The 25,180-nt window shown below is 43.9% G+C and overlaps 2 protein-coding genes across 3 annotated transcripts; both read left to right on the plus strand.

Moving 5' to 3' along the window:
* Positions 1-26: 26 nt before the first annotated feature.
* On the plus strand, positions 27-17,903 carry mcm3ap (minichromosome maintenance complex component 3 associated protein). Of its 2 annotated transcripts, XR_003985184.1 has the most exons (29): positions 416-1,961; positions 2,393-2,640; positions 2,980-3,061; positions 3,252-3,405; positions 3,697-3,890; positions 3,999-4,138; positions 4,444-4,641; positions 4,774-5,042; positions 5,176-5,338; positions 5,667-5,824; positions 5,958-6,181; positions 6,423-6,628; positions 6,788-6,888; positions 7,064-7,195; positions 7,433-7,546; positions 7,779-7,931; positions 8,610-8,807; positions 9,164-9,232; positions 9,313-9,447; positions 9,572-9,725; positions 9,994-10,258; positions 10,348-10,445; positions 11,238-11,625; positions 11,734-12,024; positions 12,134-12,263; positions 12,389-12,574; positions 12,991-13,141; positions 13,407-13,695; positions 17,850-17,903. XR_003985184.1 is itself a non-coding variant. In XM_030427820.1 (28 exons), the coding sequence occupies exons 1-28, from the start codon at positions 416-418 to the stop codon at positions 13,572-13,574; spliced, it is 6,315 nt and encodes a 2,104-aa protein (XP_030283680.1). In that variant the 5' UTR covers positions 27-415; the 3' UTR covers positions 13,575-13,966. The 2 variants fall into 2 exon arrangements, 1 of the variants encoding a protein (XP_030283680.1); XM_030427820.1 differs by lacking the exon at positions 17,850-17,903 and having other exon boundaries at positions 27-1,961; positions 13,407-13,966.
* LOC115588736 (elastin-like) lies at positions 17,806-23,871 on the plus strand (the record flags this gene model as incomplete). The annotated part of the gene is made up of 5 exons (XM_030429507.1): positions 17,806-17,844; positions 17,989-18,080; positions 18,266-19,173; positions 21,529-21,675; positions 23,338-23,871. Coding segments are annotated over exons 2-5 (1,653 nt in total), but the record flags the coding sequence as incomplete, so codon positions are not given.
* Positions 23,872-25,180: the final 1,309 nt, after the last annotated feature.

The raw sequence follows: 25,180 nt of genomic DNA on the forward strand, positions 1-25,180 counted from the left end.
AATTGACGGACCGGAACCGGATGTAGGAAAATGTGTTTGTCCCGGTTTGAACTTAACGAACAAATCAACACAGCAGACATAAACTGTGAGAGGTGAGACTTTTTCGTGTCGAAGTCGCGTATTTTTCCACGTTTCTTGGGGAGTTGTTATCTGTTGTGTCGATAAAACAACTTTGTAAGCCTTACAAACAAACTTTGCTAAGCTAATTTTGCAATGTTGCGCTGTTAGCTTATGCTAACGGACGAGCAGGACATTTTTGTTCGTCCCTGTCTTCGTAATGGTCAGTTGTCATTTAACGTGATTGGATGTTACACCGAATAACTTAAGAGTTGTGTTCAGTGTGACGGATATCTGCTGTTTGATGCCTGGATGATGATATAATCAGTGACTCTAAACATCCGCTAATATTTGCGCCATGAATCCTTCCAATCCGTTCGGCAGCCCACAAGGTGGAGCTTTCCAAGCTCCAAGCAACACTATGAAGACTGGTATGTTTCAGCCTTTTGGACAGCAGAGTTCCGGCAACCAGCCCCAAAATATGGGGTTTTATCAACCATCCGCGTTTGGACAGCCCCCAGCTCAGGGAGGTACCATCTTTGGACAGACCCCTGCCTTTGGACAGTCATCTGCACAGCCCCCCTCGCTGCCTCCAGTAAGCCAGGCGCCAGCATTTGGACAGCAATCATTAGCAATGGGTAGCTCAGGCTTTGGTAGTACCACCGCACCAGCTTTTGGACAGACTAGTGCACCGAGCCAGGGTTCAGTCTTTGGGCAGACACCTGCATTCGGGCAGCCTTCTGCATTTGGGCAGGCTCCAGGGTTTAGCCAGCAGCCTCAGGCGTTTGGCAAACAGCCACCTGCGTATGGTCAACAGCCTTCTGGGTTTGGAAACTCTCAGATGTCTTCTGCCTCCACCGCTGTCGTAGGGTCGCCTCAGCCACTGAGTTTTGGACAGTCTATGTTTGGCCAGCCGACATCTACCAGTGCCACCACCAGTGTATTCGGCACAGGTCAGAATGTGACCCAGCAGAGCAGAGGCTTCGGATCAACTAAGTTCAGTTTCAAGCCAGCCAACGAGGCACTGTTCAAACCCATCTTCAGTGCCAGCCCTGAGCCAGCTAACCCTCAAACTACTTCAATGTCCAGCTCACCTTTTGGGAGCAGTGGGTCACAGACGAGCGCCAGCACCATGAGTAGCGGCACCGCCACCACGACCGGATTCTCTTTATTGACTGGGGCTAAATCTGGACAGCTGGGCTTCAGCTTCTCCCAGCCGGCTGCAGCCCCCTCTATCTCTGCTCAAAACAACCCGCTTACAACTAGCAGTAGCAGCGGACCCTCCAACCCTCAGTTGCAGTTTACCTTTTCACAACCAGCCGCCCCTTCCAGCTCCAACACTCAGGCACCCACCACCCAGCCCACCACCCCATCATCTTTTAGCTTCTCAGCCAAAGGCACTCAGCCCCAGGCAGCACCCCTGTTTGGAGGAACAAATTTTGGTCAGCCTTCAGCTTTTGGAGATGTCAAACCTAAAACCGAAACTAGCACAGATGATAAAGGGAGCAACCTTGAGGGTCTGGGGGAGACAAATGTATTTGCACGATTAGGCAAAGGCACCAAGCGCAAGGATGACCCAGGTGTCCCCACCACTGGTCCAGAGAAGCCTGCCGTAGAGGAGGAGGTTCCAGCAGATACAGAGTCACCGAGACATCCCCCAAAGAGGCCCCTAATGAGGTCCCGCGCCCCACTAGGAGGCTTATTCGGTCGGGCACTGAGTGATCTTCGTCGAGATGGCCCTAACCCAGTGAGGCGTGAGGCCGCAAAGGAGACTCAGCAGCAAGCAGCGACGTGGGAGGACACAGAGAGGGAGGAGGTCCAAGCTAAGACCGACGACCGACCTGCTACACCACCCACGGCACAAACACTGACCAGGGACATGCCGGAAAAAGCTGAAGAATCAGGTGAGTCATACAAATCACACTCACTGTGCATTATGTGGATATTTCAGGGACTGAATGAATTCCTGAAACTTATTTTGAACAATGAAAAGTAACTCTGCATGATAAAAATCACTCTTACATGTGCCTGAATGAATTGTCAAATTAACCTTTTACTGATGGTTTGAGTGATGTTTGTTTTTTATACATTTGTTGGTGACATAATCTCGTCACGTGTAGAATTACTCCAAACTGTTGGTGAAGCTATTTTCAAGTCCACCTCACCAGATATTCTATTTATTGCTTGTGATTATATTCATGTGTCAAAGAAAACTTTAAAACTAATTTGTTGGGGTGCAGCAGAAAATATCCATGGATCAAAGCAGAATAGATGTCGGTACATCTCTCTAACTAGTAGATTGTGTCTTGTCTGTTTACCCGTCTTTGCTCTCCAGATGCAGCAAAACCTCCAGATCAGAAACTTGAAACCCCACCCCCTGCTAAACGTGGCGTACGCAGGGAGAGCTCGGATAGTCTGAGTGGCATGTCTCCCACCGACTGCATCTCCATCATGTGCAGGAATGTTCCTCCAAACCTCAACAAGAAGGACGTGATTGAGAAGCACTTTGCTCGTTTCGGAAGAGTCCAAAAGGTCATCTGCCGGCCTCCCAAGAACATGGCCATAGTACACTTTGAAGACCATGTGAGTTCACTGTATGTTACTTAGCCCCATTAAAGCAGGTTCGCCACACTATTTTCAGTAGCAGTTAATGATCACCGATCTGGTTATCAGCTACCTTATTTTTGTCATTTTTTCTTTTCTTGGATTCCCTTTCTTAGACTTTGCAGGTTTAGTCTGTAGCATCACTTCCCGTTTGAGCAGAGTTCAGTTTAAAGCCAGGGATAACTCTATAGCTTATCTAGCTAACCCACTAATCCTGGTTTGTGAGACAGGCCAAAGATGATGATGAAGTTTCCAGTATGATGATGATAATAATTTTTATTTTGCTTCCTGCGAGTGTTTACTGTTTTTGTCTTTCAGACTTCAGCGGCCCGGGCGAAGAAGAAAGGCAAACTCCTGCATCGAAATGAACTCCTTCTGTTGTGGCAGAGAAAGAAGCAGAGTAAGTCCGACAATTTAAAAATAAAGCTAAAATGATATAGAAATAATTTCTGCTGTATTGATATTACCGTTTGCTAGGTGGTCCAGAGCAGTTTTTTTCATATTTCCCTTGTTTCCTTGCAGCGTGTTACTATATTAATTCAGACTTATTGATGGATTATGAAAGTATGACAAGGTTTTTTTTGCATTAGGTCCAGGTGACAAAGCGAGTAGACCTGCAGCAAGAACAGATGACGTAGAGGCTGAAAATCAGGAGGACACTGAGTCTAAGGCCACTTCCTCCCCACTCAGAAGACCTGGACTGAGAGCTCCTGCAGTCAGCAGCATGGCCACCTTCAGCCGCAGGTAACACCAGCACCTGAATCAGTCTTTTTTTTTTTTTTCAAAATATTTTTTGGGCCTTTTATCGGCTTTATTGATAGTACAGCTGAAGATATGACAGGAAACAGGATGAGAGAGAGGGGGAGAGACGCGCGGCAAAGGGCGTCCAAGCCGGGACTCGAACCCGGGGCCACTGAATCAGTTTTCGCTGTTATTACAGTGTTTTAGATTTAACTTTAGTTTCAGTGCCCTTATCTAAAAAGAAAAGTTACGTTAGTGCTATGTCAGTCTTACATGTGTCTTTCCATGTTTCAGTTCTCCAGTGAAGAGGTCGTCATTGGCCAAGTCTCTGCAGTTTGACGCTGAACCTCAGAAAGAGAGCAGCTCAGAGGCCCAGAGCTCAGAGCGTCCAGTCCCCTCCTCCCTCCTCCACCTCATTGGCCAGGTGGCTGAGACAGCTGAGGACAAGTACCGCCTTCTGGAGCAGCGAGACAAAGTCCTGCGTCAAGGTAAGGTTCCCCCCCCCACCAATCTATCACTGGCGTAAACATGAATGAAACATTAGTAGTTGGATTTACATTAGGGATTTAAACGTTTGGCATGATACATCTGTACAGGTCGACCCAAGAGAACGGACCTGGACCTGTCTAAGGTGTTTGTTGGGACGTGTCCTGACATGTGTCCAGAGAAGGAGAGGTTCATGAGGGAAACACGGAAACAGCTGAGCATATTTGAGGTCATCCCAGACACTGAGATGGTAATTTCTATAAATCCTTTCTTCTACTTTCAGACTGAAGACTATAGGGTTTGTTTGTTTTTTCATCTTAAACAGCACCATGAGATGTTACGTCATGTCTTTGCTATTCTCAGGTTTCTTTCAGACACGTTTTGATTTAATCTGAGTTTGAATTTTACAACATAAGGAGGGCTAAGTAAAGAAGGACAGAAAGAAAGTTCCTTTGTTCATGATTTAGTTGAATTTATTTGCTATTTTTGGTGCATCTGCATTCAAATATATTTGTTGAATAAGATCACATTCGGTCTCCATCTGTCCCGGACTAGGTGGATCACACAGCAGCCATCAAGGAGTACAGTCGCTCATCAGCCGACCAAGAGGAGCCCCTGCCCCACGACTTGCGCCCCTTGCCTGTGCTCAGCATGACAATGGACTATCTCGTGACCCGGATCATGGACCAAGGTCATGACAACTACCGGGACTGGTATGACTTTGTCTGGAACAGAACCCGCGGAATCCGCAAGGTGAGCTTCCTATACCGTTATCTGAAATGCCTTCAATACTGCCTGAAAAGCTGCACTGGGTTTTGGCGAGTATGTGACGCATGTGTTGTAGACTGATTTCAAACCCCAGCCCTTCCTTAATCGTACCAACAGGACATCATCCAGCAGCACCTGTGCTGTCCAGACACGGTGACGCTGATTGAGAAGTGCACACGCTTCCACGTGCACTGCGCTCACCATCTTTGTGAGGAGCGTACCTCATCATTCGATGCCAAGATCAACAACGAGAACATGACAAAGTGTCTACAGAGCCTCAAAGAAATGTACCAGGACCTGGCCATGGAGCAGACCTACTGCCCCCGGGAGGCAGAGTTTCGCCAGTACAACGTGCTGCTGAAACTCAATGACGGAGACATCCTGCGGTCAGTCCACTCGCACACAAATGATTGATTGTATATGTGTTGCTCAAATATGTTTTTGCACTTTTGAAAATATTTTACGCATCTTTAGTTGTGACCGAAGAAAAACATGTCCTCACACATCATGTCCACACAGTGAGATACAGCAGTTCCGTGAGGAGGTGCGCAATTCCCCTGAGGTGAAGTTCGCCGTGCAAGCATTCGCCGCGGTCAACAGCAACAACTTTGTGCGCTTCTTCAAGCTGGTGAAAGGAGCATCTTACCTCGCCAGCTGCCTTCTGCACAGATACTTTAATCAGGTTAGAAACCGTTTCCTTTACGAATGGGTGAGACTGAGGAAACCTGGAATTTTCCCCTAATTTTGGACGTGTTCCTGAACTTTGGAGAGATCACGAATGAGAAAATGTCCAGGAGTCAATCCAGGAAATAGTTACCAATCATAGAGGAGGACATTCAAATAAATAGCAATGAACAGAAGAGTTGGATAAGAGTTTTTGTATTAAACACAACTGAAGCTTTGCTTGTATAACTTAAGTAATATATAATTTTTGAAAATGTTGCATGATAGAGGAGGTCCAGACAGACATCTGTGTGTGCGTGTGTGTGTGTGTGTGTGTGTCTATGCAGGTCAGAGGTAAGGCCCTGAAGACCTTGAACCTGGCTCACACTGTGGGTCCTCGATCAACTGCGTTTCCAGTGGAGGACATCGTTCGGATGTTAATGTTCCGCAACGCCGAAGAGGCATCTGACTTCATCCAGCAGTACGGCCTCAACGTCAACGATGAGTGAGTGTCGACTCTTGGTCTGACAGACGCAAAGGCTTAACCTCCTTGGTGGGGTTAACAATCACTGACTCACCGGTGTTGATCAAATTTTGTATAAATGTTCAACGAAAGTTAAACTAAACATTGTTCACAGTGTGGTCGAGCTGAGTCGGATCACCTACCAGGAGCCAGACCCGCCTCCGTCCCAGAAGAAGTCGGAGGTCATCCTGGCAAAGAAAACGGTGCTGATTGGAGAGGTGGTGAACGGCGAACCTCTCCCCGCCCCCCCACAGCACACCGCTGTCTGCAGCTTTGACTCCCAGAACAAGTACCGAGGAGAGGGACCTCTGGCCGAGCCTGCACCGAGCCAATTTAAAGGTACTCACTCTGTTTCACTGATGCTAACCCACGCAAAACATTTTCATTTCTACATTTAAACTAGTCAGAACAGCGTGGTCTTTTACTTTTCATTCGCTGCCAGAGGATTTACAAAAGACAATTACGGATACTTGAAGTTACTTTTAGTTTCAAGGGTAGATTCATAATCAAGAAAGACGTCTCTATCATCCAAGGTCCTTTACATTTCCTGAAGAAATGAAATGTCTCTTTGTCCTCTCAGCTATTGCTCCCAAGATGGAGGTTATGCCACCACCCAGCCTGGTGACACAGGTCGTGCCAACTGTGCCAGACGAGACCGGAGAGATCATCGAATCGTATCACAGCCCGGCACGCCCAGCAGACACTCAACAGTTGTTTCAGCCGATACCTCAACCTCAACCTGTCAAACCTCCGTCACCTCCACCCAAACCGATGTACAGCAACGAGGTGAGCAAGATCCCTCAAACCAACTTAGATGACCCACTTGGAGTACTAATTTATTCAACCTGACTGTCGATGTTTCACTAAAATGGATGAAAGTTTTCAGTCTTAAAATTAATTGCATGTGTGCATGTCAGTAACTGTTGTTTGTGCTCCCTCCTGCAGGACGTTATGGCCGTACTGGACTGTGTGATTGAAGAGGTGGTTGAAGCAGGAGTGAGGGAGCTAGCCCACGCTGCCGCCAGCTACGCCACAACAGCTTTTGCGTAAGTTCAAATGTTTCTTGTACACGATGCGATGAAGTCTTGTTTTATGTCACTTCCTTACAGTTGTCAGTAAGATATTTGATTAGTGTGTAGAAGCAGTGGTGATCCGAACACCCCCTGATGTTTTAATACTACGATAACCAACTTTCTGTGTTTTTTGTTCTTTGTTCTGCAGGGAGAGCAGCGTGCAGGCGGAGTCCCTGGTGACTGAGGTGGTGGAACAGATGCTGCAGGAGATGTCTTCCACTGAGATCAAGCTGGAACAGGAGCGTGTCGCCGAAGAGAAACGCAAGCTTGAAGAAGCCAGGTTGGTTCACCGACAGTTAAGAGACCTGAAAACTGTATTTTATCCTAACACCTAGCTTGGTTAAGAAAGAGGAGAATCATCCTCTACCTTGACCCAAAACACAGGATAGAAAATATACATTTTAAATATATCAGTTACAAAAAACATTCGTCCATTTACAAATTGTGGAATCCATGTTGTGCGTCCATATTTACCTCGACTCACCTATATTTCCTTCTCCATGTGTGTTGCCGTCAGGAGGAGGCAGGAGCACGAGGCCTTCCTGGTTCAGTACAGCTTCTCTCTCTGCAGCGAGATCATCCATGAAGTTTTAAACGAGAGCGTCAAGGAGACGGCCGCCGCTGAGATCCAGTAAGACTTCTGAACGTGGTTTGATATTAGGTTATATTGTTAACAAGTGCTCGACTTAATTTGTCGTAATTATGCTTTTACACAAAGGCTTGACTCGCATACAATCACAAATAAAGCCTAGGTTGCTTTTTGGCGAGTGTTTCACTTTAAAGAGGAGTGTTAAGAAGTTTAATGTGTTTCATTACGCACACTGAATTGACTCTTGTGGGGGTTTTTTTAATTCCTTTCTCAGGCTGGCAGTGAACGAGAAAGCAGACTGTGTGGCTAAATGCACAGAGCAGGTTTGTACCAGTCTAGTCGAGGAGACGCTGAACGCAGACATCGCTCTGTTGGTTGAAGACATCCTTGAAGATGAGCTGCAACGCATCCACAAGTACATCAACAGGTAAGAAATGGAGAACATGTGGAAATCAGAGACATACTCAGACAATCACGTGACTCTAAACACTGCAATGAAACACATTAGTTTTACAGAGACACCAGTGTACCAGTTTGAATAACTTTCTCACAGGCTGCAGTTGTCAGACATTTGAATTTAATGCTTTTTAAGACATTTTCAAGATGATTTTAGCCAAATTGAGTATAATGAATATGTTGCCTTTTTCTTAAACAAGCATTTCAGGTGTGTACAAAGGTAACTGGAATATAGAGCTGCAACGATTAATTAAGTTAACTCCAGCTTTCTAAATGTGAATATTGTCTGGTTTCTATCCTCCTCTGCAGCAGTGAACTGAATATCTTTTGGGTTGTGGACAAAATGAGACATTTGTGGATGTTATTTTGTGCTTTGGGAAACACTCAGTAACTTTTTTCACCATTTTATAAACTAAGCAACTACTTCATTAATCTATAGGTATGTGGTTATGAGAGTGAGTTAGGTTAATCTACATTTTGCCAACAGTTACCTGCACGTTTATAGTAAAAAGACAGTGTCTTGACTCATTTTGAGATGTAAAAATGAAATTAGAAGAGACCCCACTTTCAAAAAAGACTTCGAAGACTAACTTTATAAAACTGACTAGAGACTTTATCTGTCGGTGTAATTTTCCCTGTGTACCACCAGGTGGCGTAATGTGGTGGCGGTCCGTCGGCAGCTGAAGAGGCAGATGAGAGGTTTCCCTGCGGCTCCTTGCTGTGTGGACCCTCGATTCAAACTGAAGGCTCTGGCTCCCAGCGCCCCAGCACAGCCCTCCATGGCAGATCTGGCACGTGGTCTGGTCAACCTGGGGAACGCCGGCACTTTGGCCCTCTCCAGCACCCGGTGTGTTCCTCTTGAATTTGCTCCCATATTTATTCACTGTAGATTTTGTTTTTTTAATTGTGATATGTTAATCCTGCAACTCTATGAAAACAGCACACTCATGGTTAGAGGAAGAGAGAGAGCTCGAAGATGTCGGCCAAAACGCCATAAATCATAAATGAGGAAATGCACAAGTTGAATTTCTCTCATGATTAATTTTACATAAATATGAAAAACCCAGAATTAATATATGCACATTTTGTTCAAATTATCAGTAATGGAAGCTTGTTTGTTAGACATTTTGCAGCATGTCATCGATGACTAAAGTTCTTTTGTCCCTTTACAGCTCCAGTAACACGTTTTGATATTTTGTTCAGGTTGTTGAAAGTGAGACGAGAAGTCATCCACCAGATGAGAGTCCACTACTTCTACCAGCGGCTGCTCGAGTAAGTCAAGATTATGTTTCTGCAGTCAGTGATCAGTGACACACAGCAGCACTTTGACCTCCTTTTGTTCTTTCTCTCAGTGAGACCGTGTGGGCGCCACTCGACCTGCCGGCACTAGTGACGCAAAACATCTCAAACCCGCCTGACAGAATCTTCTGGAAAGCTGTCGTCCTCTTACCGAGCGATGATGACAGTGTGTCCAGCCTGGCAGACAGGTAAGCAAAATAAAAGGGCAAAGACAGGTGGATGTTTGAGTTCCTCTAAGAATTAGTTGACTGTCTTCTCCTCTGAGGCTCCCAGAGTTCTCTGACTCTGTCCTCTCCTCTGTGTTGTCTTCAGGATCCTGTCTGACTGGCTGGAGGTGAAGCTGGGTGGTGGTAAAGGCTCAGAGGAGAGCGAAGGGCAGCTTGATGGGACACTGCAGACGCTCTGTGTCACCAACACACTCCAGGAAAAAGAACAACAGATTCACAAAGTCCACATCAGTGTCAAGGTGAGATCAGACTGCAGCAAATGCATAGTAAGAAGATACAACTCTGTAAAACTCAACCAATACTAAAGTTTTGGGGTTGATCCAGGGATTAAAAAATGTGATTCATCTGCCGATAGACATTTGAATGGTTCCACAGCAATTATTATGTGGACAAAAGTAAATAATGTTATGTTAAGTCACTGGTATTCATCTGCTTCACTACATATCTATTGAGAAGTTATTGTGATATTGATAATGATATTATAACATGGAGTCTTCTGCCCCTCAGGCGTCCCGCGGCCCTCTGACTGAAGATGGCCTGTCCAAAATGGAGGAGCTCTGTGAGCTCCATTGGACCGGAGCTCTGATCACGCTGCTCCCCGCCGCTCCCATCGCCGAGGCCGGGCAGGACGAGCAGGACGTTCCTTTGCTGTCGGCTCTGCTTCAGCTCAAACAGCTGCAGCAGGCCAACAGCTGGCACTGCCCGCTGCCTCTGGTCATTCTGGTGCCAGGGCCCGACGGTGGTGCCGGTTTTACACAGAAACTTGAAGAAGGTAATTAATGAGAGCTGTAATTACATTATTATTTTTCTCATTAGTATAAATTAATTGTTGTTCAACTGTTCCTGTCATGTGTCCCTCAGCCCTGATGCTGCACACTCTGGTGGAGGAAGGCCTGATATCAGAGTACACCTTCCTCTTCATCCCAGAGACCACAAGTGACCTCCAGGGATCCAAACAGGTACTGAACATACACACAGAACCACGACAGAAAAACACACAAGAAGGCAAACATATTCCAACAAAATATCCAGAAATATTGTGCTTGTTAGCTGCTAAACACTCCACTATCTTCACAAGTTAGTCCCTAAAAATACTGATGAGACGGATGTGACTGAACCAAAACAATGAGTTTAAAGCCTATAAAACCAAAACAAAGAGCTGAAAGAGGCTATAATGCCCAAACAACTAAGAAGTTAGGTGATAAGTCTGCATATGTGGGTCTTTAGCAAATGCAGGAACATTTTTAGCAAAAGAAAATGCAACAATTTAGCGTGACGTATTTTCTTATCATCAGTTTATACAGATAAAAGTTCACCTGCTAACCACCTGCTCATTTCTTCTTAATGCACGTGACAAAATTACATTATTTGATCCATCAGGGCGACTTTGCAACACTTATTCCAGAATTCAGTTAAAATATACAAACATTTGAGGATTAAACAACAACAAAAGACAGAAATTTGTTTTGTCACAAAGTTGACTTTCTTAAATCTGTCCAGAGTAAACCCTCGTCTAAAACAAATCAATAAAGGATCTCTGAAAAGAAAATAAACCGAACATCTTTGTCGTTGATCAAGCAACATGTGACGCGGTTTTACAAGTAGACTCTTCCACATCTTGAGGGGTCATACAGCAAAAAGGTTCACAATCGCTGATACAAATTGTTTCATAGTTTTGACAGTTTCTTCTCTTCTTGATGGCTGATAAACGTTACCTAACGTCTCTTCTCACTGTCTCCTTGCGTCTCTAGCTGAGTCAGGCTCTGCGTTGGCTGCTGGCTCGCGGTCCACCACCCTTCCCCCTCTCCTGTCAGACCCTAGTGCAGCTCATAGAGGCCGCTTTGAGTCGTGAGTTCAGTCCAAGAGTTTACGCTCACCGCCAGGAGCGGGCTGCTGCATGTCTTCCTCCTGAGGACCCTGCGCCTGTCATCCAGCTGTACAACGCTGTCCTTGCTCACATTGCTGACAAAGTAACATCTCCGGAGCTCAGCAGACTCTCGTGGCCACCAGGCGAGTTCTACCTGCCTGATACCCGGGACTTTGTCCCTCATCAGGGCTGGAACTCGGTTCAGCACCTTGCCTGGCTGCGCAAAGCGATCCTCAGCCTGCAGCTGCCACTGTGGGAGCTTTCTAACACAGGTCAGTGACTGAGATTCATTTTTTTTTTCTTTTTCTCAGAGACAAAAGAATGCACATATTATTCTTCCCTCTCCCTCCTCACCTGTTTTTTTTGCTCCTTCTCTCTAGACTCGTGGAAAGAACTCTGCTCCTCCATCTTTCGCTACGCCGCTCAGATCCCCGTCTCACGCCGCAGTCAGCCTCTTCTGATGTCACGGCTGGAAAACCTTCTGCAAAGGGTCCAGTTTAAGACTCAGCGTACCCGAGTCTCCAGATCCAAAGTAACCATGAGCACCTGGGACGATGAAGACGACAGCATGATTCCGGCCTTCAGTCGAATTCCTTGGGACGATGTGATGGTGATTTGCATCGACCACAAGCTGAAGGACTGGCAGATCCCTGAACCACCTGTCTGTGAAGGTGAAGGTTGCTTACAGTGATTTAGAATAAGAACCATTGCGCATTTTCTATGTGAACCTGATGATGTATGTATCAAAAAATGTAATTATTTGATTGTTTTTTTATTAAGATGCTGTGACGGAAGACGGGGAGATCCTGGTTTACTTCCCCACAGAGTCGTTGAAGGGTTTTGAGCCACCTGAGAAGTGGACCCAGGCCATCAGGCAAACCCACAGAGAGAAGCAGCAGGAGAAGGAAGGGTGAGAAACACTAAAACTTTGAATGAGACATTAATAAAGGCGCTCATAGTTTTCAAAGAACAAGTCGTCACATTCTCGCAGCCGTGCAGCTACACGTTCATTGACTCTCCCTCCTCCTTCCTCAGGGCGAATGCTGCTACCTGTGCCGCGCCGACTGGTCTGTCCCTGAGACAGAGGTTGTTCCACAGTCTGCTGGAGGCGCCCGAGGCCCCGACAGCCCCGCTGGACATCACACACACTCCCACAGCTCAAGAGCTACTGGCCCACAGAGTCCTCCAGGGCTTAGAGGAGGAGAAGGCTGAGAGCAACAGGTAAAGCTACAGCTCTGCTGGTAAAGTTTGTAGAGAGAGATGTTTATGAATCTAAAATGAATAACTTAAGTGAAAACCTGATAAATAGGTTGAGTCATTGGTTGTTTTAAACCATTTTAACAATTTAACTATAACTTTATAAATTTATTCAGTTTAGGGATGTCATGATTTGTATTCTAAATTTTAAAAAAATAGAATATCTAAATGAGGTTTCAGTTTTGAAACCTTAACCCCGCCAAATTGCGAGTGTTTGAGAGGTAAAACAAAAACTACATTTCAAAGATGACACAGCTAGCTCACCAATAGCCACACAAAAAGAATTGTTGGGACTCCATTGCAGTTATCAATACAAATATGAATGATGTGTATGTGTGTGTGTGTGTGTGTGTGTGTGTGTGTGTGTCTGCTGTCTACAGGAGCATGGAGCAGCTCAAGCGTTGGCTGGACGGCGACCCTGTGGACCATTTGTCCACACCGCTCTTCATTCCATCCTCCACTCTGTTGTCCATGCCAACAACAATCGCTCATGCACCCACAGCCAAGACGAGGGATGCAGCTCTCACTCAGGTATGATGTCACCTCCATCACTGCTTCTAGGACGAGTTATGACCTCATTCATCCATTCTGGGTGATAGTGAAGGTGGTAGGTTTGGGCAAACTTGCTGGATGTTGAAGATAATTAGACTTGCATATTTTGCATTAAAGATGGGGTTTTCACATAAGCTATTAATGATACCTGTGGCTGCAAATGACATGAGATCCATTAGCAATATCACTCTAAATGTTACTATGAGTTTCATATGTAATTCATTTTTATTGTTTTGCTCTCCAGGAGCCGGAGCCTGATGATCTGTCGGACAGAGCAGACTGGCCTCGAGCCGGGCCTGTGTCTATGGCATGGAGACTGAAGGAGCTGGAGCGACAGATTTTGGCGAGTCAAGAGGAAGAACTGGCCTGCAGGCTGAAGCTGAGTGGTCTGCTGAGCATCGTGGATGACTGATGAACTAATGGAAGAAAACCTTTTAACAACCGACTCTGAAAACTGAAGACAAACTGTCTTCCGATCAAACCATGACGTTTTCATCTTTTAGTTTGTTGAAGCCAAATTCACTGATGATAATGTGTGTGTGTGTGTGTGTGTGTGTAAGAAATAAAGTGTCTAAAATTGGTGTTTGTTTTTGCACAAACCTGATGAGATGCTGATTTTTCAGTGTGTTAAAACCTCTAGAAAAGCTGCTTGTCTTGTTTGCCTTTAACACATTGAATTACTTGGATTGTATTTGTTTCATCAGACACTATCTATGGAATAATTCCTGTGTTTGAACCTTTTTTGTACTGTTGTGAAATTGTATATTAGCTAAATTTTGAATAAAATTATTTTCTATGTAAACCATTAAGTCAATTTGTTATCCATTATTAATTCATTAGATTATTACTCATGTATTAATGTAATAGCATGACTTCACAGTTGTAGTTTAGGTGGAACTTATTTTAATGTGATTATTATGGATTAAGCTGCTGATAACAGCCAAAGCAGCACCTTTACGATGCTTGTTTTGTCAACAGGAAAGTCAAAAATCAATTAAAATTATTAATAGAAAATGAAGCAAGTCTTCATCTTTGTGGAGCTGGAACCGTGAACCATGAATGTTTTAAGATGAAAACTGCTGAAATTAAACAATTGTTGGTGATAGATTGATCAACTAATCAGAAACTAGGCCCCACTTCATTGCTTGAGCAGTACGGAGTGGTGTCTGGAAGTCATCTCCACCCTCCAAGATTAGATCCTGAACTTCCTGACAGTGGGCGGTGCAGATAGGCAGCATCACATCCTCCACCCTGACTCTCAGGTCTCTATGCTCAGCACCCTCCTTTTCTCCCACAGCTCCAACACCATCATCATGTTTGCAGATGACACAACTTTCTATGCATACACCTTTTTTTTCTGCTTCCACCCAGTTTAAATATTTTATGTATCATGATGACCATAAAGCTGATTGCACATTTTATTTTTGGACATTGAAGTTTAGCAATGAACTCAACAGGTGACATAGGGAGAAATAATGTAAGTATTGACAGATGGAGCTTCTTAGTAGGTAGAGCGGGTCATCCGCTAATCGGCAGGTCAGTGGTTTTGACTCCTGGATCCTCCAGCTGTACGTCAGTGACTTCGGGAAAGATACTGAACCCCAGATTACTTCAGCTGACGGCTCTGAGCGTAGGATGCTACGACTGCGGTATTACTCTTTAAGAGCTTAGTTCACTGCGAGGACTCTCAGTGTTACTCAACCTGCAATTATGAAAAAGGGAAACAGGCAGCCAAATATGAAAAGTGACATTTCAGTCTCCTTTCATAATTCAAAGGGAGGTAAACATTTCCTTTTGCAAGCTGGATGTGTAGCAATGTTATGGTAATTTCAATAGAAAAGGGCAGAGATTCTGATAACACCATGTTTCACTGGCACTTTAAAAAGAGGATGCTGTTTGTGTTGTGAAATATAATGTTTATTATTTAGACTGTGCAATCTCTGGACCTCTGCAGTGATGGAGGCTCTGATGAATTTCCTTAAAATTTGATGTTAACTGCCTTTCATCAAAACCCTCAAGTTAGACATCCTCTCAGATCCATTCTTCATATACTGTATGTTTACATTAGGCCACTGACAATGACATTTACATGGACAAGGACACTGTCAGAGACTCGACAGAGCCATGGACATGAACACAAACTTCAACATGTTTTCAATGCAGGACTTTCACATGCAACACAAGTATTTTTACAGAGTAGTATTAGTAAGTTTACTTAGGTAAAGGCTCTGACTACTTCCTCCACCACTGTCTCTGTGGCTTCCTATAAAAGCAGAGCCGGTTCACTACCGTCTGTTGATCTGCGCTCCAGCACTCAGTAAGTTCACCAGCAGCTTTCTGGGGCACAATTACCATAAAATGTGTGTGTGTGTGTGTGTGTGTGAGTGTGTGTGTGTGAGTGAGTGAGCACAGTTCAATCTGCATTTTTGTAAAAATAAATAAATAAATAAATCTCAAATTAAAATGGTGTTTACTTGCATTTTTCATTTCAGGGGTTGGATCTGACCTGAAATTCCAAAATGTTTGCCTATAACGTCATTAATGCAGGTAAAATAATTAAGTTGTTGTAACTGTCTTTTGTTCATTCTCTGTATTTTCTTCTCTTTTTGTCAAACATTCTTTTACATTTTAAGGAGCATGCTGAGATCAAGTTAGTATAAAATAAAAATAGAAAATGATGACCCACACCCCTTTTGTTTGACTAGGAACCCAAGCAGTATTTCCTGGAGGGTACCCAGGAGGATTCCCAGGAGGATATCCAGGAGGAAACCAAGGAGGCTACCCAGGAGGATACCCAGGAGGGGGAAACCAAGGAGGGCACCCAGGAGGAAACCAAGGTGGATACCCAGGAGGAAACCAAGGAGGGCACCCAGGAGGAAACCAAGGAGGATACCCAGGAGGAAACCAAGGAGGATACCCAGGAGGAAACCACAGAGGTTACCCAGGAGGAAACCACGGAGGTTACCCAGGAGGAAACCAAGGAGGATACCCAGGAGGAAACCCAGCAGGATGCCCAGATAGACCTGGCAAGCCCCAACCTAGGCCCCCTCACCCTTGTGATCCATGTCACCCTGAACCCTGGGACCCATGTCAACCTGAACCCTGGGACCCATGTCGACCTGAACCCTGGGACCCATGCTATTCTTCAGCCTGGTACCAGTGCCAACCTGAACCCTGCAACCCATGCCGACCTGAACCCTGGGACCCATGCCGACCTGAACCCTGGGACCCATGCCGACCTGAACCCTGGGACCCATGCTATTCTTCAGCCTGGGACCCATGTGGAGGGTTTGGCGGATATGGCTATTGGGCCTAGTTGGAATTTTTCCCTGCCGTGTTAGGATCCTGAGCAGTAAGGGTAAGATCCAGTTGATTTATTGATAAATCTAGAGTGCAAATCATTGAGTCTTTGTCATATCAAAGTAAATACACTGACAGTAACTAACAGCAACATTTTATTGGTACAGTTACAGATTATTGACAAATCATGTTCTGGAAGGAAATTAAAATGAATTCTTTCTAATCCTCCAACAGCACCTACAGCCATGACCCAGACTAGGTGACCACGTCCTGATAAGAAGAGAAACAAAACAAGTTGCCACCTGGAAACCTTCGTCCTGCTTTGTGTCATAAAATAAATCAATTTGATCACCCAAATACTGAAGCATGTTTTTCATGTAACACACTGTAAGCTTTTGATGTATTACACAGTCATCATAATTGTTTTGATTTACAAAATAAGACTGTTCTCTGTTCATTCATAAAGTAAGTCATCTCTACAATGCCCTGTCTCTTCTTGTCTTCTATTTTCTTTTTTCTTTATAAACATAAACAAAATCAGACATATTTTATTTAATTACCTAAAGGGAAACTGTGTTGTTTCAGTTGCTCCGTCTAGAATAGAAATGTAACAGTATTTAGCAACTATAAGAAAATATAAACTAGAGAAGATAGTAACCAGAAACATTTAAAAATGTAAATAAAATGTAAAATGTGTATACATTATAGCAACATAAAACTATATAATATGGGTTAATTAATAATTAATCAGCAATTCAGTCTACACATTATTAATGGGGTTAATTAGTATTTTAAGCTGGAAGTGGCAGATTTGATTGGAATATCTACATTTGTCTACAGAGGACCATCACTCCTGTGGTCCAATGGCACATGCAATTATGCTAGCACATCTGAAAAAAGTTGTGCTGTTTAAAGAAGCAATAAAAACGGCCCTACAGACACCGACACGAAAACGGAAACAGACACGAAGCCAGCCAAATGGACAGAAACATGGAAATTTGGACACAAACATTGGGGGCGGCTGTGACTATTGTTAACGGAGGGTAGCTGGTTTGATTCCCCTCCTGATGTGCTGGTTGGCACCTTGCATGGCAGCCACCGCCATCAGTGTATGAATGTATGTATGAGTGCAAATATCACATTGACTTGAAAATATACCAGAACACAGACAGAGACATGGATGTGAACACAGACAAGAACTAATAACAGGCACAGACATAAAAACACAGGATTGGACACAGTTAAGGTTGAGTTAAGTAAAGATTCTGAGTACTTCCTCTCCACTGCTGCCCCGTGTCTTCCTATAAAGGCAGAGTCAGTTCTCTGCAGTCTGTGAATGTGAACACCAGTATTAGTAGCTTCCTGGGCATAATTACCATAAGGTTAGTGTGTGTGTGTGTGTGTGTGTGTGTGTGTGTGTGTGTGCGTGTGTGTGTGTGTGTGATTTAAAATTTTAAAACTGCTTAAATTTGCATTTTGTGAATATGTATACAAACAAAGGCCTTTGTTTGCTTCTTTCATTTTAGAGTTTGAATCTGATCTGAAATTCTATTAATGTTTGGCTATAACATCCCAGGAGGAAACCGTCCAATGTTCGGCAATAACATCAGGAACTTTGGTAACAACTCACTTGTTGCTGTCTTTTGTTCATTCTCTGTATTTTCTTCACTTTTACTAAAACCCCATCCTCATTCTTATTGTCTTATTGTCACATTCTTTAAAATGTTAAGGAACAACAACTGGAATCAAGATAATACAATCTGAAATAGAAGATGATGAACCCTACTTCTTTTGTTTGACTAGGAATCCAGTATGCCCTTGCCTGTAAACCTCAGCCAATGCCAGGTGGAAACCCAGGAGTAAGCCCAGGAGGATACCCAGGTGGTCACCCAGGAGGATACCCAGGAATGCCGGGAGGAATGCCGGGAGGAATGCCAGGAGGATACCCAGGTGGACACCCAGGAGGATACCCGGGAGGACACCCAGGAGTAAACCCAGGAGTAAGCCCAGGAGGATACCCAGGTGGACACCCAGGAATGCCAGGAGGAATGCCAGGAGGAAACCCGGGTGGAATGCCAGGAGGAAACCAAGGGGGGGTCCCAGGAGGAATCCCGGAAGGAGGCAGCCTGGGGGGAGTCCCGGGAGGAGACAACCCGGGAGGAGTCCCGGGAGAAATCCCAGGAGGAGGCAACCCAGGAGGAGTCCCGGGAGGCAACCCGGGGGGAGTCCCAGGAGGAATCCCAGCGGGAGTCCCAGGAGTAATCCCGGGAGGCAATCTGGGGGGAGTCCCCGGAGGAATCCCAGGAGGAGGCAACCCGGGGGGAGTCCCGGGAGGCAACCCGGGGGGAGTCCCAGGAGGAATCCCAGCGGGAGTCCCAGGAGTAATCCCGGGAGGCAATCTGGGGGGAGTCCCCGGAGGAATCCCAGGAGGAGGCAACCCGGGGGGAGTCCCGGGAGGAATCCCAGGAGTAGGCAACCCGGGGGGAGTCCCGGTTGGAATCCCAGGAGGAGGCAACCCGGGGGGAGTCCCGGGAGGAATCCCAGGAGTAGGCAACCCGGGGGGAGTCCCGGTTGGAATCCCAGGAGGAGGCAACCCGGGCGGAGTCCCGGGAGGAATCCCAGGAGGAGGCAACCCAGGAGGAGTCCCGTGGCCTGCCCAACCCTTCCCTCCTGCAACCGGAATTTGTGGAGTGGTGACTGGGCCTGGTTGGGTTTGGCTGTCACCTTGTTAAGATCCTGAACAGCAATGGTGAGAGCCAGTCAATTTATTTATAAATGTAAAGTCCAAACCACCCAATTCTTACTAATTATTTATCATTTTAATTTTAGGTTCTTTTTTTAAATTAGGCAATACACTCAGTTGCCAGTTTGTTTGATTCAACAGTTAACACTAACGCAAGAGTTCTCCAATGTCCTCACTGCATTAAGGTTATAATATTCAGCTTAACAAAAACACATAATTAATAGACTTATTGACATGTCTTTGGTAATATTTGACTCTGCTGTCATCCTTCAACAGGTCCTGCAGCAGCGCCTCTGACGAGATGAAGACATCTGAATGGGAGGAGAAACAAGACAGATGACCAGCTCAAAATCTTCATCCTGCTTCCTTTAATGATAATCAGTTCATTTGACCACCTAGATTTTGAAGCATGTGTTTTATGTGACTCTGTATGCTTTAATGAATTAGACACAGATCCAAATTGTTCTCTTGTGATTAAAAGCATTAAACTGCTTTCTGCTCATTATCAAAGCAAATCATCTCTTTATTCTTTTTACCTCACTGACCAAATTTGCTAGTGGATTAGATATTGAAATCCTTTATGAAGCAAAATTGACATGCTGGTTCAAGCTTCTCAAGAGGGACAGTTAGTCTTGTTTTGACAGTTTTTTGTTTTATATTATTGTAAATTGAACATCTTGGGTATTTGGCTTCTTGTTTAACTCAACTAAAACTCTCTAGACGTCACTTTGGACTCTATAAATATGTGATGAGCAATTTTAATGTTTCTGACATGATTAAATAATGAAAGTTGCAGCTATGACCTTTAATTAGATATTAATCATTTTAAATACATTTATCTTCAATGGAGCCGCTGTTTACTGATAGATAATTGATCACTTTGTAAGACAATTAACAAAAATGAATGAGATAAAAAGTCAGTGGACAGCTTCCTTGGCAATTTTTTTCATAATTAAAGCATCACTCAGGTTTATGTTAATATACCAGCTTTGTAAAAGATCTTAAATTAACTGTGAGGACTCGCAGTGTCACTCAACCTGCAAATATAAAAGAAAGCAAAGGGGTGGGAAAGCTATCTTGTTCCACTCTGGAAAGCACAAAATAAAGCAAATAAAGTGCTTCACATGAAGTGTCTAAAAAGAAAATAAAGAGGTGGATACATTATTTGGCAAAACAGATTTCAGACTTTCCAAGACTTGCATCCACCTGTTTTTTCAGTTGGCAGACAATCACATATAAGATTCTCAAGGTTGAGTTAAAACATCCCAGAAAATGAGTTGATGACAGCGTTTACAGTATTTTCCCCTAAAGCTTCTTGAGACGATCCTCAACACCAACAGCACTTAAGATATGTGGCATTTAAAAACACGGATTACAAAATCAGAAGTGCCCCCATCATATGTGAGGTCATGTTGCTGAATGAGCAACCTAGGCTAGAGGACTGGCCACTGTCAGTATCCACAGCAGATGTGAGAGTGAAAATATGAAAAGTCGTTGGTCCTGATAACATCCCTGACCGTGTACTGAAAACATGCCAATCCACTGAAATTCTAACTTATATTTTTATTATATCACTCTCAGGTCCTCCAGTCCACCTCAGTGTTACTCAACCGGCAAATATGAATTATTATTATCAATTATTAACGTAATATTTCTTTCTTCTTTTAACATTCAAACTTCGCAAATTGTTTTCTTTTTCACTTTGGATATGTAGCAATGTTATGATCATTTCTGTAGAAAAGGGGAGAAAACTTGATAGCATCATGTTTTCCTGGTACTGTAAAAAGAGGATGCTGTTTGTGTTGTGAAATGTGATGTTTATTATTGAGACTGTCTATCTCTGTCTTCTTGACTCTCAACCCAACAACAGCTGTCATTATGACTGATTTCATTAAACCTTTGTGCAAGACTTGACTTGAAATGTGAGCCCTGACTCCAGAAAGACTTGAGACCCAAGATTTGACCGCTGAAAGACTTGACTTCACTTGACACTTGACTCATCAGAAGCTTGATTGAGAGTCAAAGACTGTCATTTAACATCATCATCATCAAAGGCTTAGCTGAACCTCTTTAAAGGTGCAGTATGTAAGAAAACATTGAAAAGTGTAATAAAATGATTAACAGGGTTTTAAGAAATAACAGTTTAACTGTATGTCATAATAAGACATCTAAGTTTTTTGTTAAAGAGGTATCTCCTAAAGTTCGCATGTTTACCCTTTGAGGTCGACGGACACACCAGCGCATCCAAATCACGTGACCAATTTAAGATGATGTGGCATCAAGACCCAGATTCAGTGAGTCTCGGTTTCAACTTATGTGTAAGTGCAGCCTTCCAACTATGGAAACCAAGAAGGATACCCAGGAGGAAACCAAGGAGGGTACCCAGGAGGTTACCCAGGAGGAAACCAAGGAGGGGGCGCAGGAGGAAACCAAGGAGGATTCCAAGGAGGAAACCCGGGAGGTTACCCAGGTAGACCACAACCTGCCAAGCCCTAACATAGGCCCCCTCAGCCTTGTGATCCATGCCCACCTGACCCCTGGGACCCATGCCCACCTGATCCCTGGAAACCATACTATTCATCAGCCAACAAATCATGTTCTGGAAGGAAATTAAAATAAATTCTTTCTAATCCTCCAACAGCTCCTACAGCCACGGCCCAGACTAGGTGACCACGTCCTGATAAGAAGAGAAACAAAACAAGTTGCCATCTGGAAACCTTCGTCCTGCTTTGTTTTATAAAATAAATCACTTTGATCACCCAAATACTGAAGCATGTTTTTTAAGTCACACACTGTAAGGTTTTGATGTATTACACAGTCATCATGATTGTTCCCTTTTGATTTACAACATTAAACTGTTCTCTGTTCATTCATAAAGCAAGTCGTCTCTACAATGCCCTGTCTCTTACTCTCTTCTATTTTTTTAACATATACAAAATCAGAAATATTTTATTGATCCCTGGGTAACTGGCTAATGTTTCGGTTGCTCCGTCTAGAATAGAAATGTAACAGTATTGAGCAATTATAACAAAATATAAACTAGAGAAGATAGTATTCAGACACATTTAAAAATGTAAATAAAATGTAAAATGTGTATACATTATAGCAACATAAAACTATATGCATATATAATTAATCAGCAATTCAGTCTACACATTATTAATGGGGTAAATTAGTATTTTAAGCTGGAAATGGCAGATTTGATTGGAATATCTACATTTGTCTACAGAGGACCATCACTCCTGTGGTCCAATGGCACATGCAATTATGCTAGCACAGCTGAAAAATGTTGTACTGTTTAAAGAAGCAATAAAATGTAACCAGAAATAGAGATCGACATGGAAATGGATGTGAACACAGACAAGAACTAAAAACAGGCACAGATATAAAAACGGACAAAGACATGGTCACAGAAATGGACATGGACACAGTCAAGGACATGGATCAATACATGAACATTGACACAGATTTGGACACAGACAATGACATTGACAACAACAAAGACAAAGAGGTGACACTCTACATTGAGTTAAGTAAGTTAAGGTTGAGTTAAGTAAAGACTCTGAGTACTTCCTCTCCACTGCACCCCCGTGTCTTCCTATAAAGGCAGAGCCAGTTTGCTGCAGTCTGTTGATGTGAACACCAGCACCAGTAAGTTCAGTAGTAGCTTCCTTGGCATTACCATGAAGTGTGTGTGTGTGTGTGTGTGTGTGTGTGTGTGTGTGTGGTATTTTATGTTTTAAAACTGCTTAAATCAGCACTTTGTAAATATGTTTACAAACAGAGGCCTTTGTTTATATACCCTTATTTCATTTCAGGGTTTGGATCTGATCTGAAATTCTATTATGTTCGGCAATAACATCCAAGGGGGAAACCCAGGAGGAAACCCTCCGATGGTCGGCAATAATGTCAGCAGCATGGGTAACAACTCACTTGTTGCCGACTTTTGTTCGTTCTCAGTATTTTCTTCACTTTTAATAAAACCCCATCCTCATTCTTATTGTCAAACATTCTTTTAAATCTTGAGGAACAACAACTGGAATCAAGATAATACAATCTGAAATAGAAGATGATGAACCCTACTTCTTTTGTTTGACTAGGAATCCAGTATGCCCTTTTATGTAAACCTCAGCCAATACCAGGAGGAACCCCTCGAGGACCCCCAGGAGTAAACCCAGGAGGAATCCCGGGAGGAATGCCCGGAGGAATGCCAGGAGGAAACCCAGGTGGAAACCCAGGAGTAAACCCAGGAGGAGTCCCAGGAGGATTCCCGGGAGGAATCCCGGGAGGAATGCCAGGAGGAAACCCAGGTGGAAACCCAGGAGTAAACCCAGGAGGAGTCCCAAGAGGATTCCCGGGAGGAATGCCGGGAGTAAACCCAGGAGGAGTCCCAGGAGGAATCCAGGGAGGAATGCCGGGAGGAAGCCCAGGTGGACACACAGGATACCTGGGAGGACACCCAGGAGTAAACCCAGGAGGAGTCCAAGGAGGAATCCAGGGAGGAATGCCAGGAGGAAACCCAGGTGGACACACAGGAGGATACCCAGGAGGACACCCAGGAGTAAACCCAGGAGGAAATCCTAGAGGAGTCCCAGGAGGAATCCCAGGAGGAATGGCGGGAGGAGTCCCAGGAGGAAACCCAGGAGGAATCCCGGGAGGAATGGCGGGAGGAGTCCCAGGAGGAAACCCAGGAGGAATCCCGGGAGGAATGGCGGGAGGAGTCCCAGGAGGAAACCCAGGAGGAATCCCGGGAGGAATGGCGGGAGGAGTCCCAGGAGGAGTCCCGTGGCCTGCCCAACCCACCCCTCCTTCAACCGGAATTTGTGGAGTGGTGACTGGGCCTGGTTGGGTTTGGCTGTCACCTTGTTAAGATCCTGAACAGCAATGGTGAGAGCAAGTTAATTCATTTATAAATGTCAAGTCCAAACCACCCAATTCTTACTTACTACCAAAGTAAATACTGTTCAACAGTCCAGTGATAATCAGTGATAGTTACATTTAGGCCCTATTAATCTAACTTATGCAATAAATCAAATTGTTAGTTAAATACAAACAGAAAAAGTTTATTCACAATTCAAATTCTTGAAATAACTAATTATTTATAATCTTATTTTTAGGGTCTTGTTTTTAATTAGGCAATACACTCAGTTACCAGTTTGTTTGATACAAGAGCTAAAACTAATGCAAGAGATCTCCAATGAGCCTCACTGCATTAAGGTTATAATATTCAGCTTAACAAAAACACTTAATTAATAGACATATTGACATGTCTTTGGTAATATTTGACTCTGCTGTCATCCTTCAACAGGTCCTGCAGCAGCGCCTCCGACGTGATGAAGACGTCTGAATGGGAGGAGAAACAAGACGGATGACCAGCTCAAAATCTTCATCCTGCTTCCTTTAATGATAATCAGTTCATTTGACCACCTAGATTTTGAAGCATGTGTTTTATGTGACTCTGTATGCTTTAATGAATTAGACACAGATCCAAATTGTTCTCTTGTGATTAACAGCATTAAACTGCTTTCTGCTCAAAATCAAAGCAAATCATCTCTTTATTCTTTTTACCTCACTGACAAAATTTGCTGATGGATTAGATATTGAAATCCTTCATGAATCAAAATTGACATGCTGGTTCAAGCTTCTCAAGAGGGACAGTTGGTCTTGTTTTGACAGTATTCTGTCCGATGATGTTGTAAATTGAACATCTTGGGTATTTGGCTTCTTGTTTATCTCAACTGAAACTCTCTAGACGTCACCTTGGACTCTATAAACTTGTGAAGAGCAATTTTAATGATTTTCTGACATTTAATACCCTTGACAGCTAGTATATATTGATCAAACAACAGTGACAGATTAACTGATAATACAATAATGATCGTTGCAGCTGTGACCTTTAATAATATCTAAATTTAACCTCAATGGAGCCACTGTTTACTGGTAGATAACTGATCACTTTGTAAGACAATTAACAA

Source organism: Sparus aurata, chromosome 9 (genome assembly GCF_900880675.1).
Source record: "Sparus aurata chromosome 9, fSpaAur1.1, whole genome shotgun sequence".
NCBI lineage: Eukaryota > Metazoa > Chordata > Actinopteri > Spariformes > Sparidae > Sparus > Sparus aurata.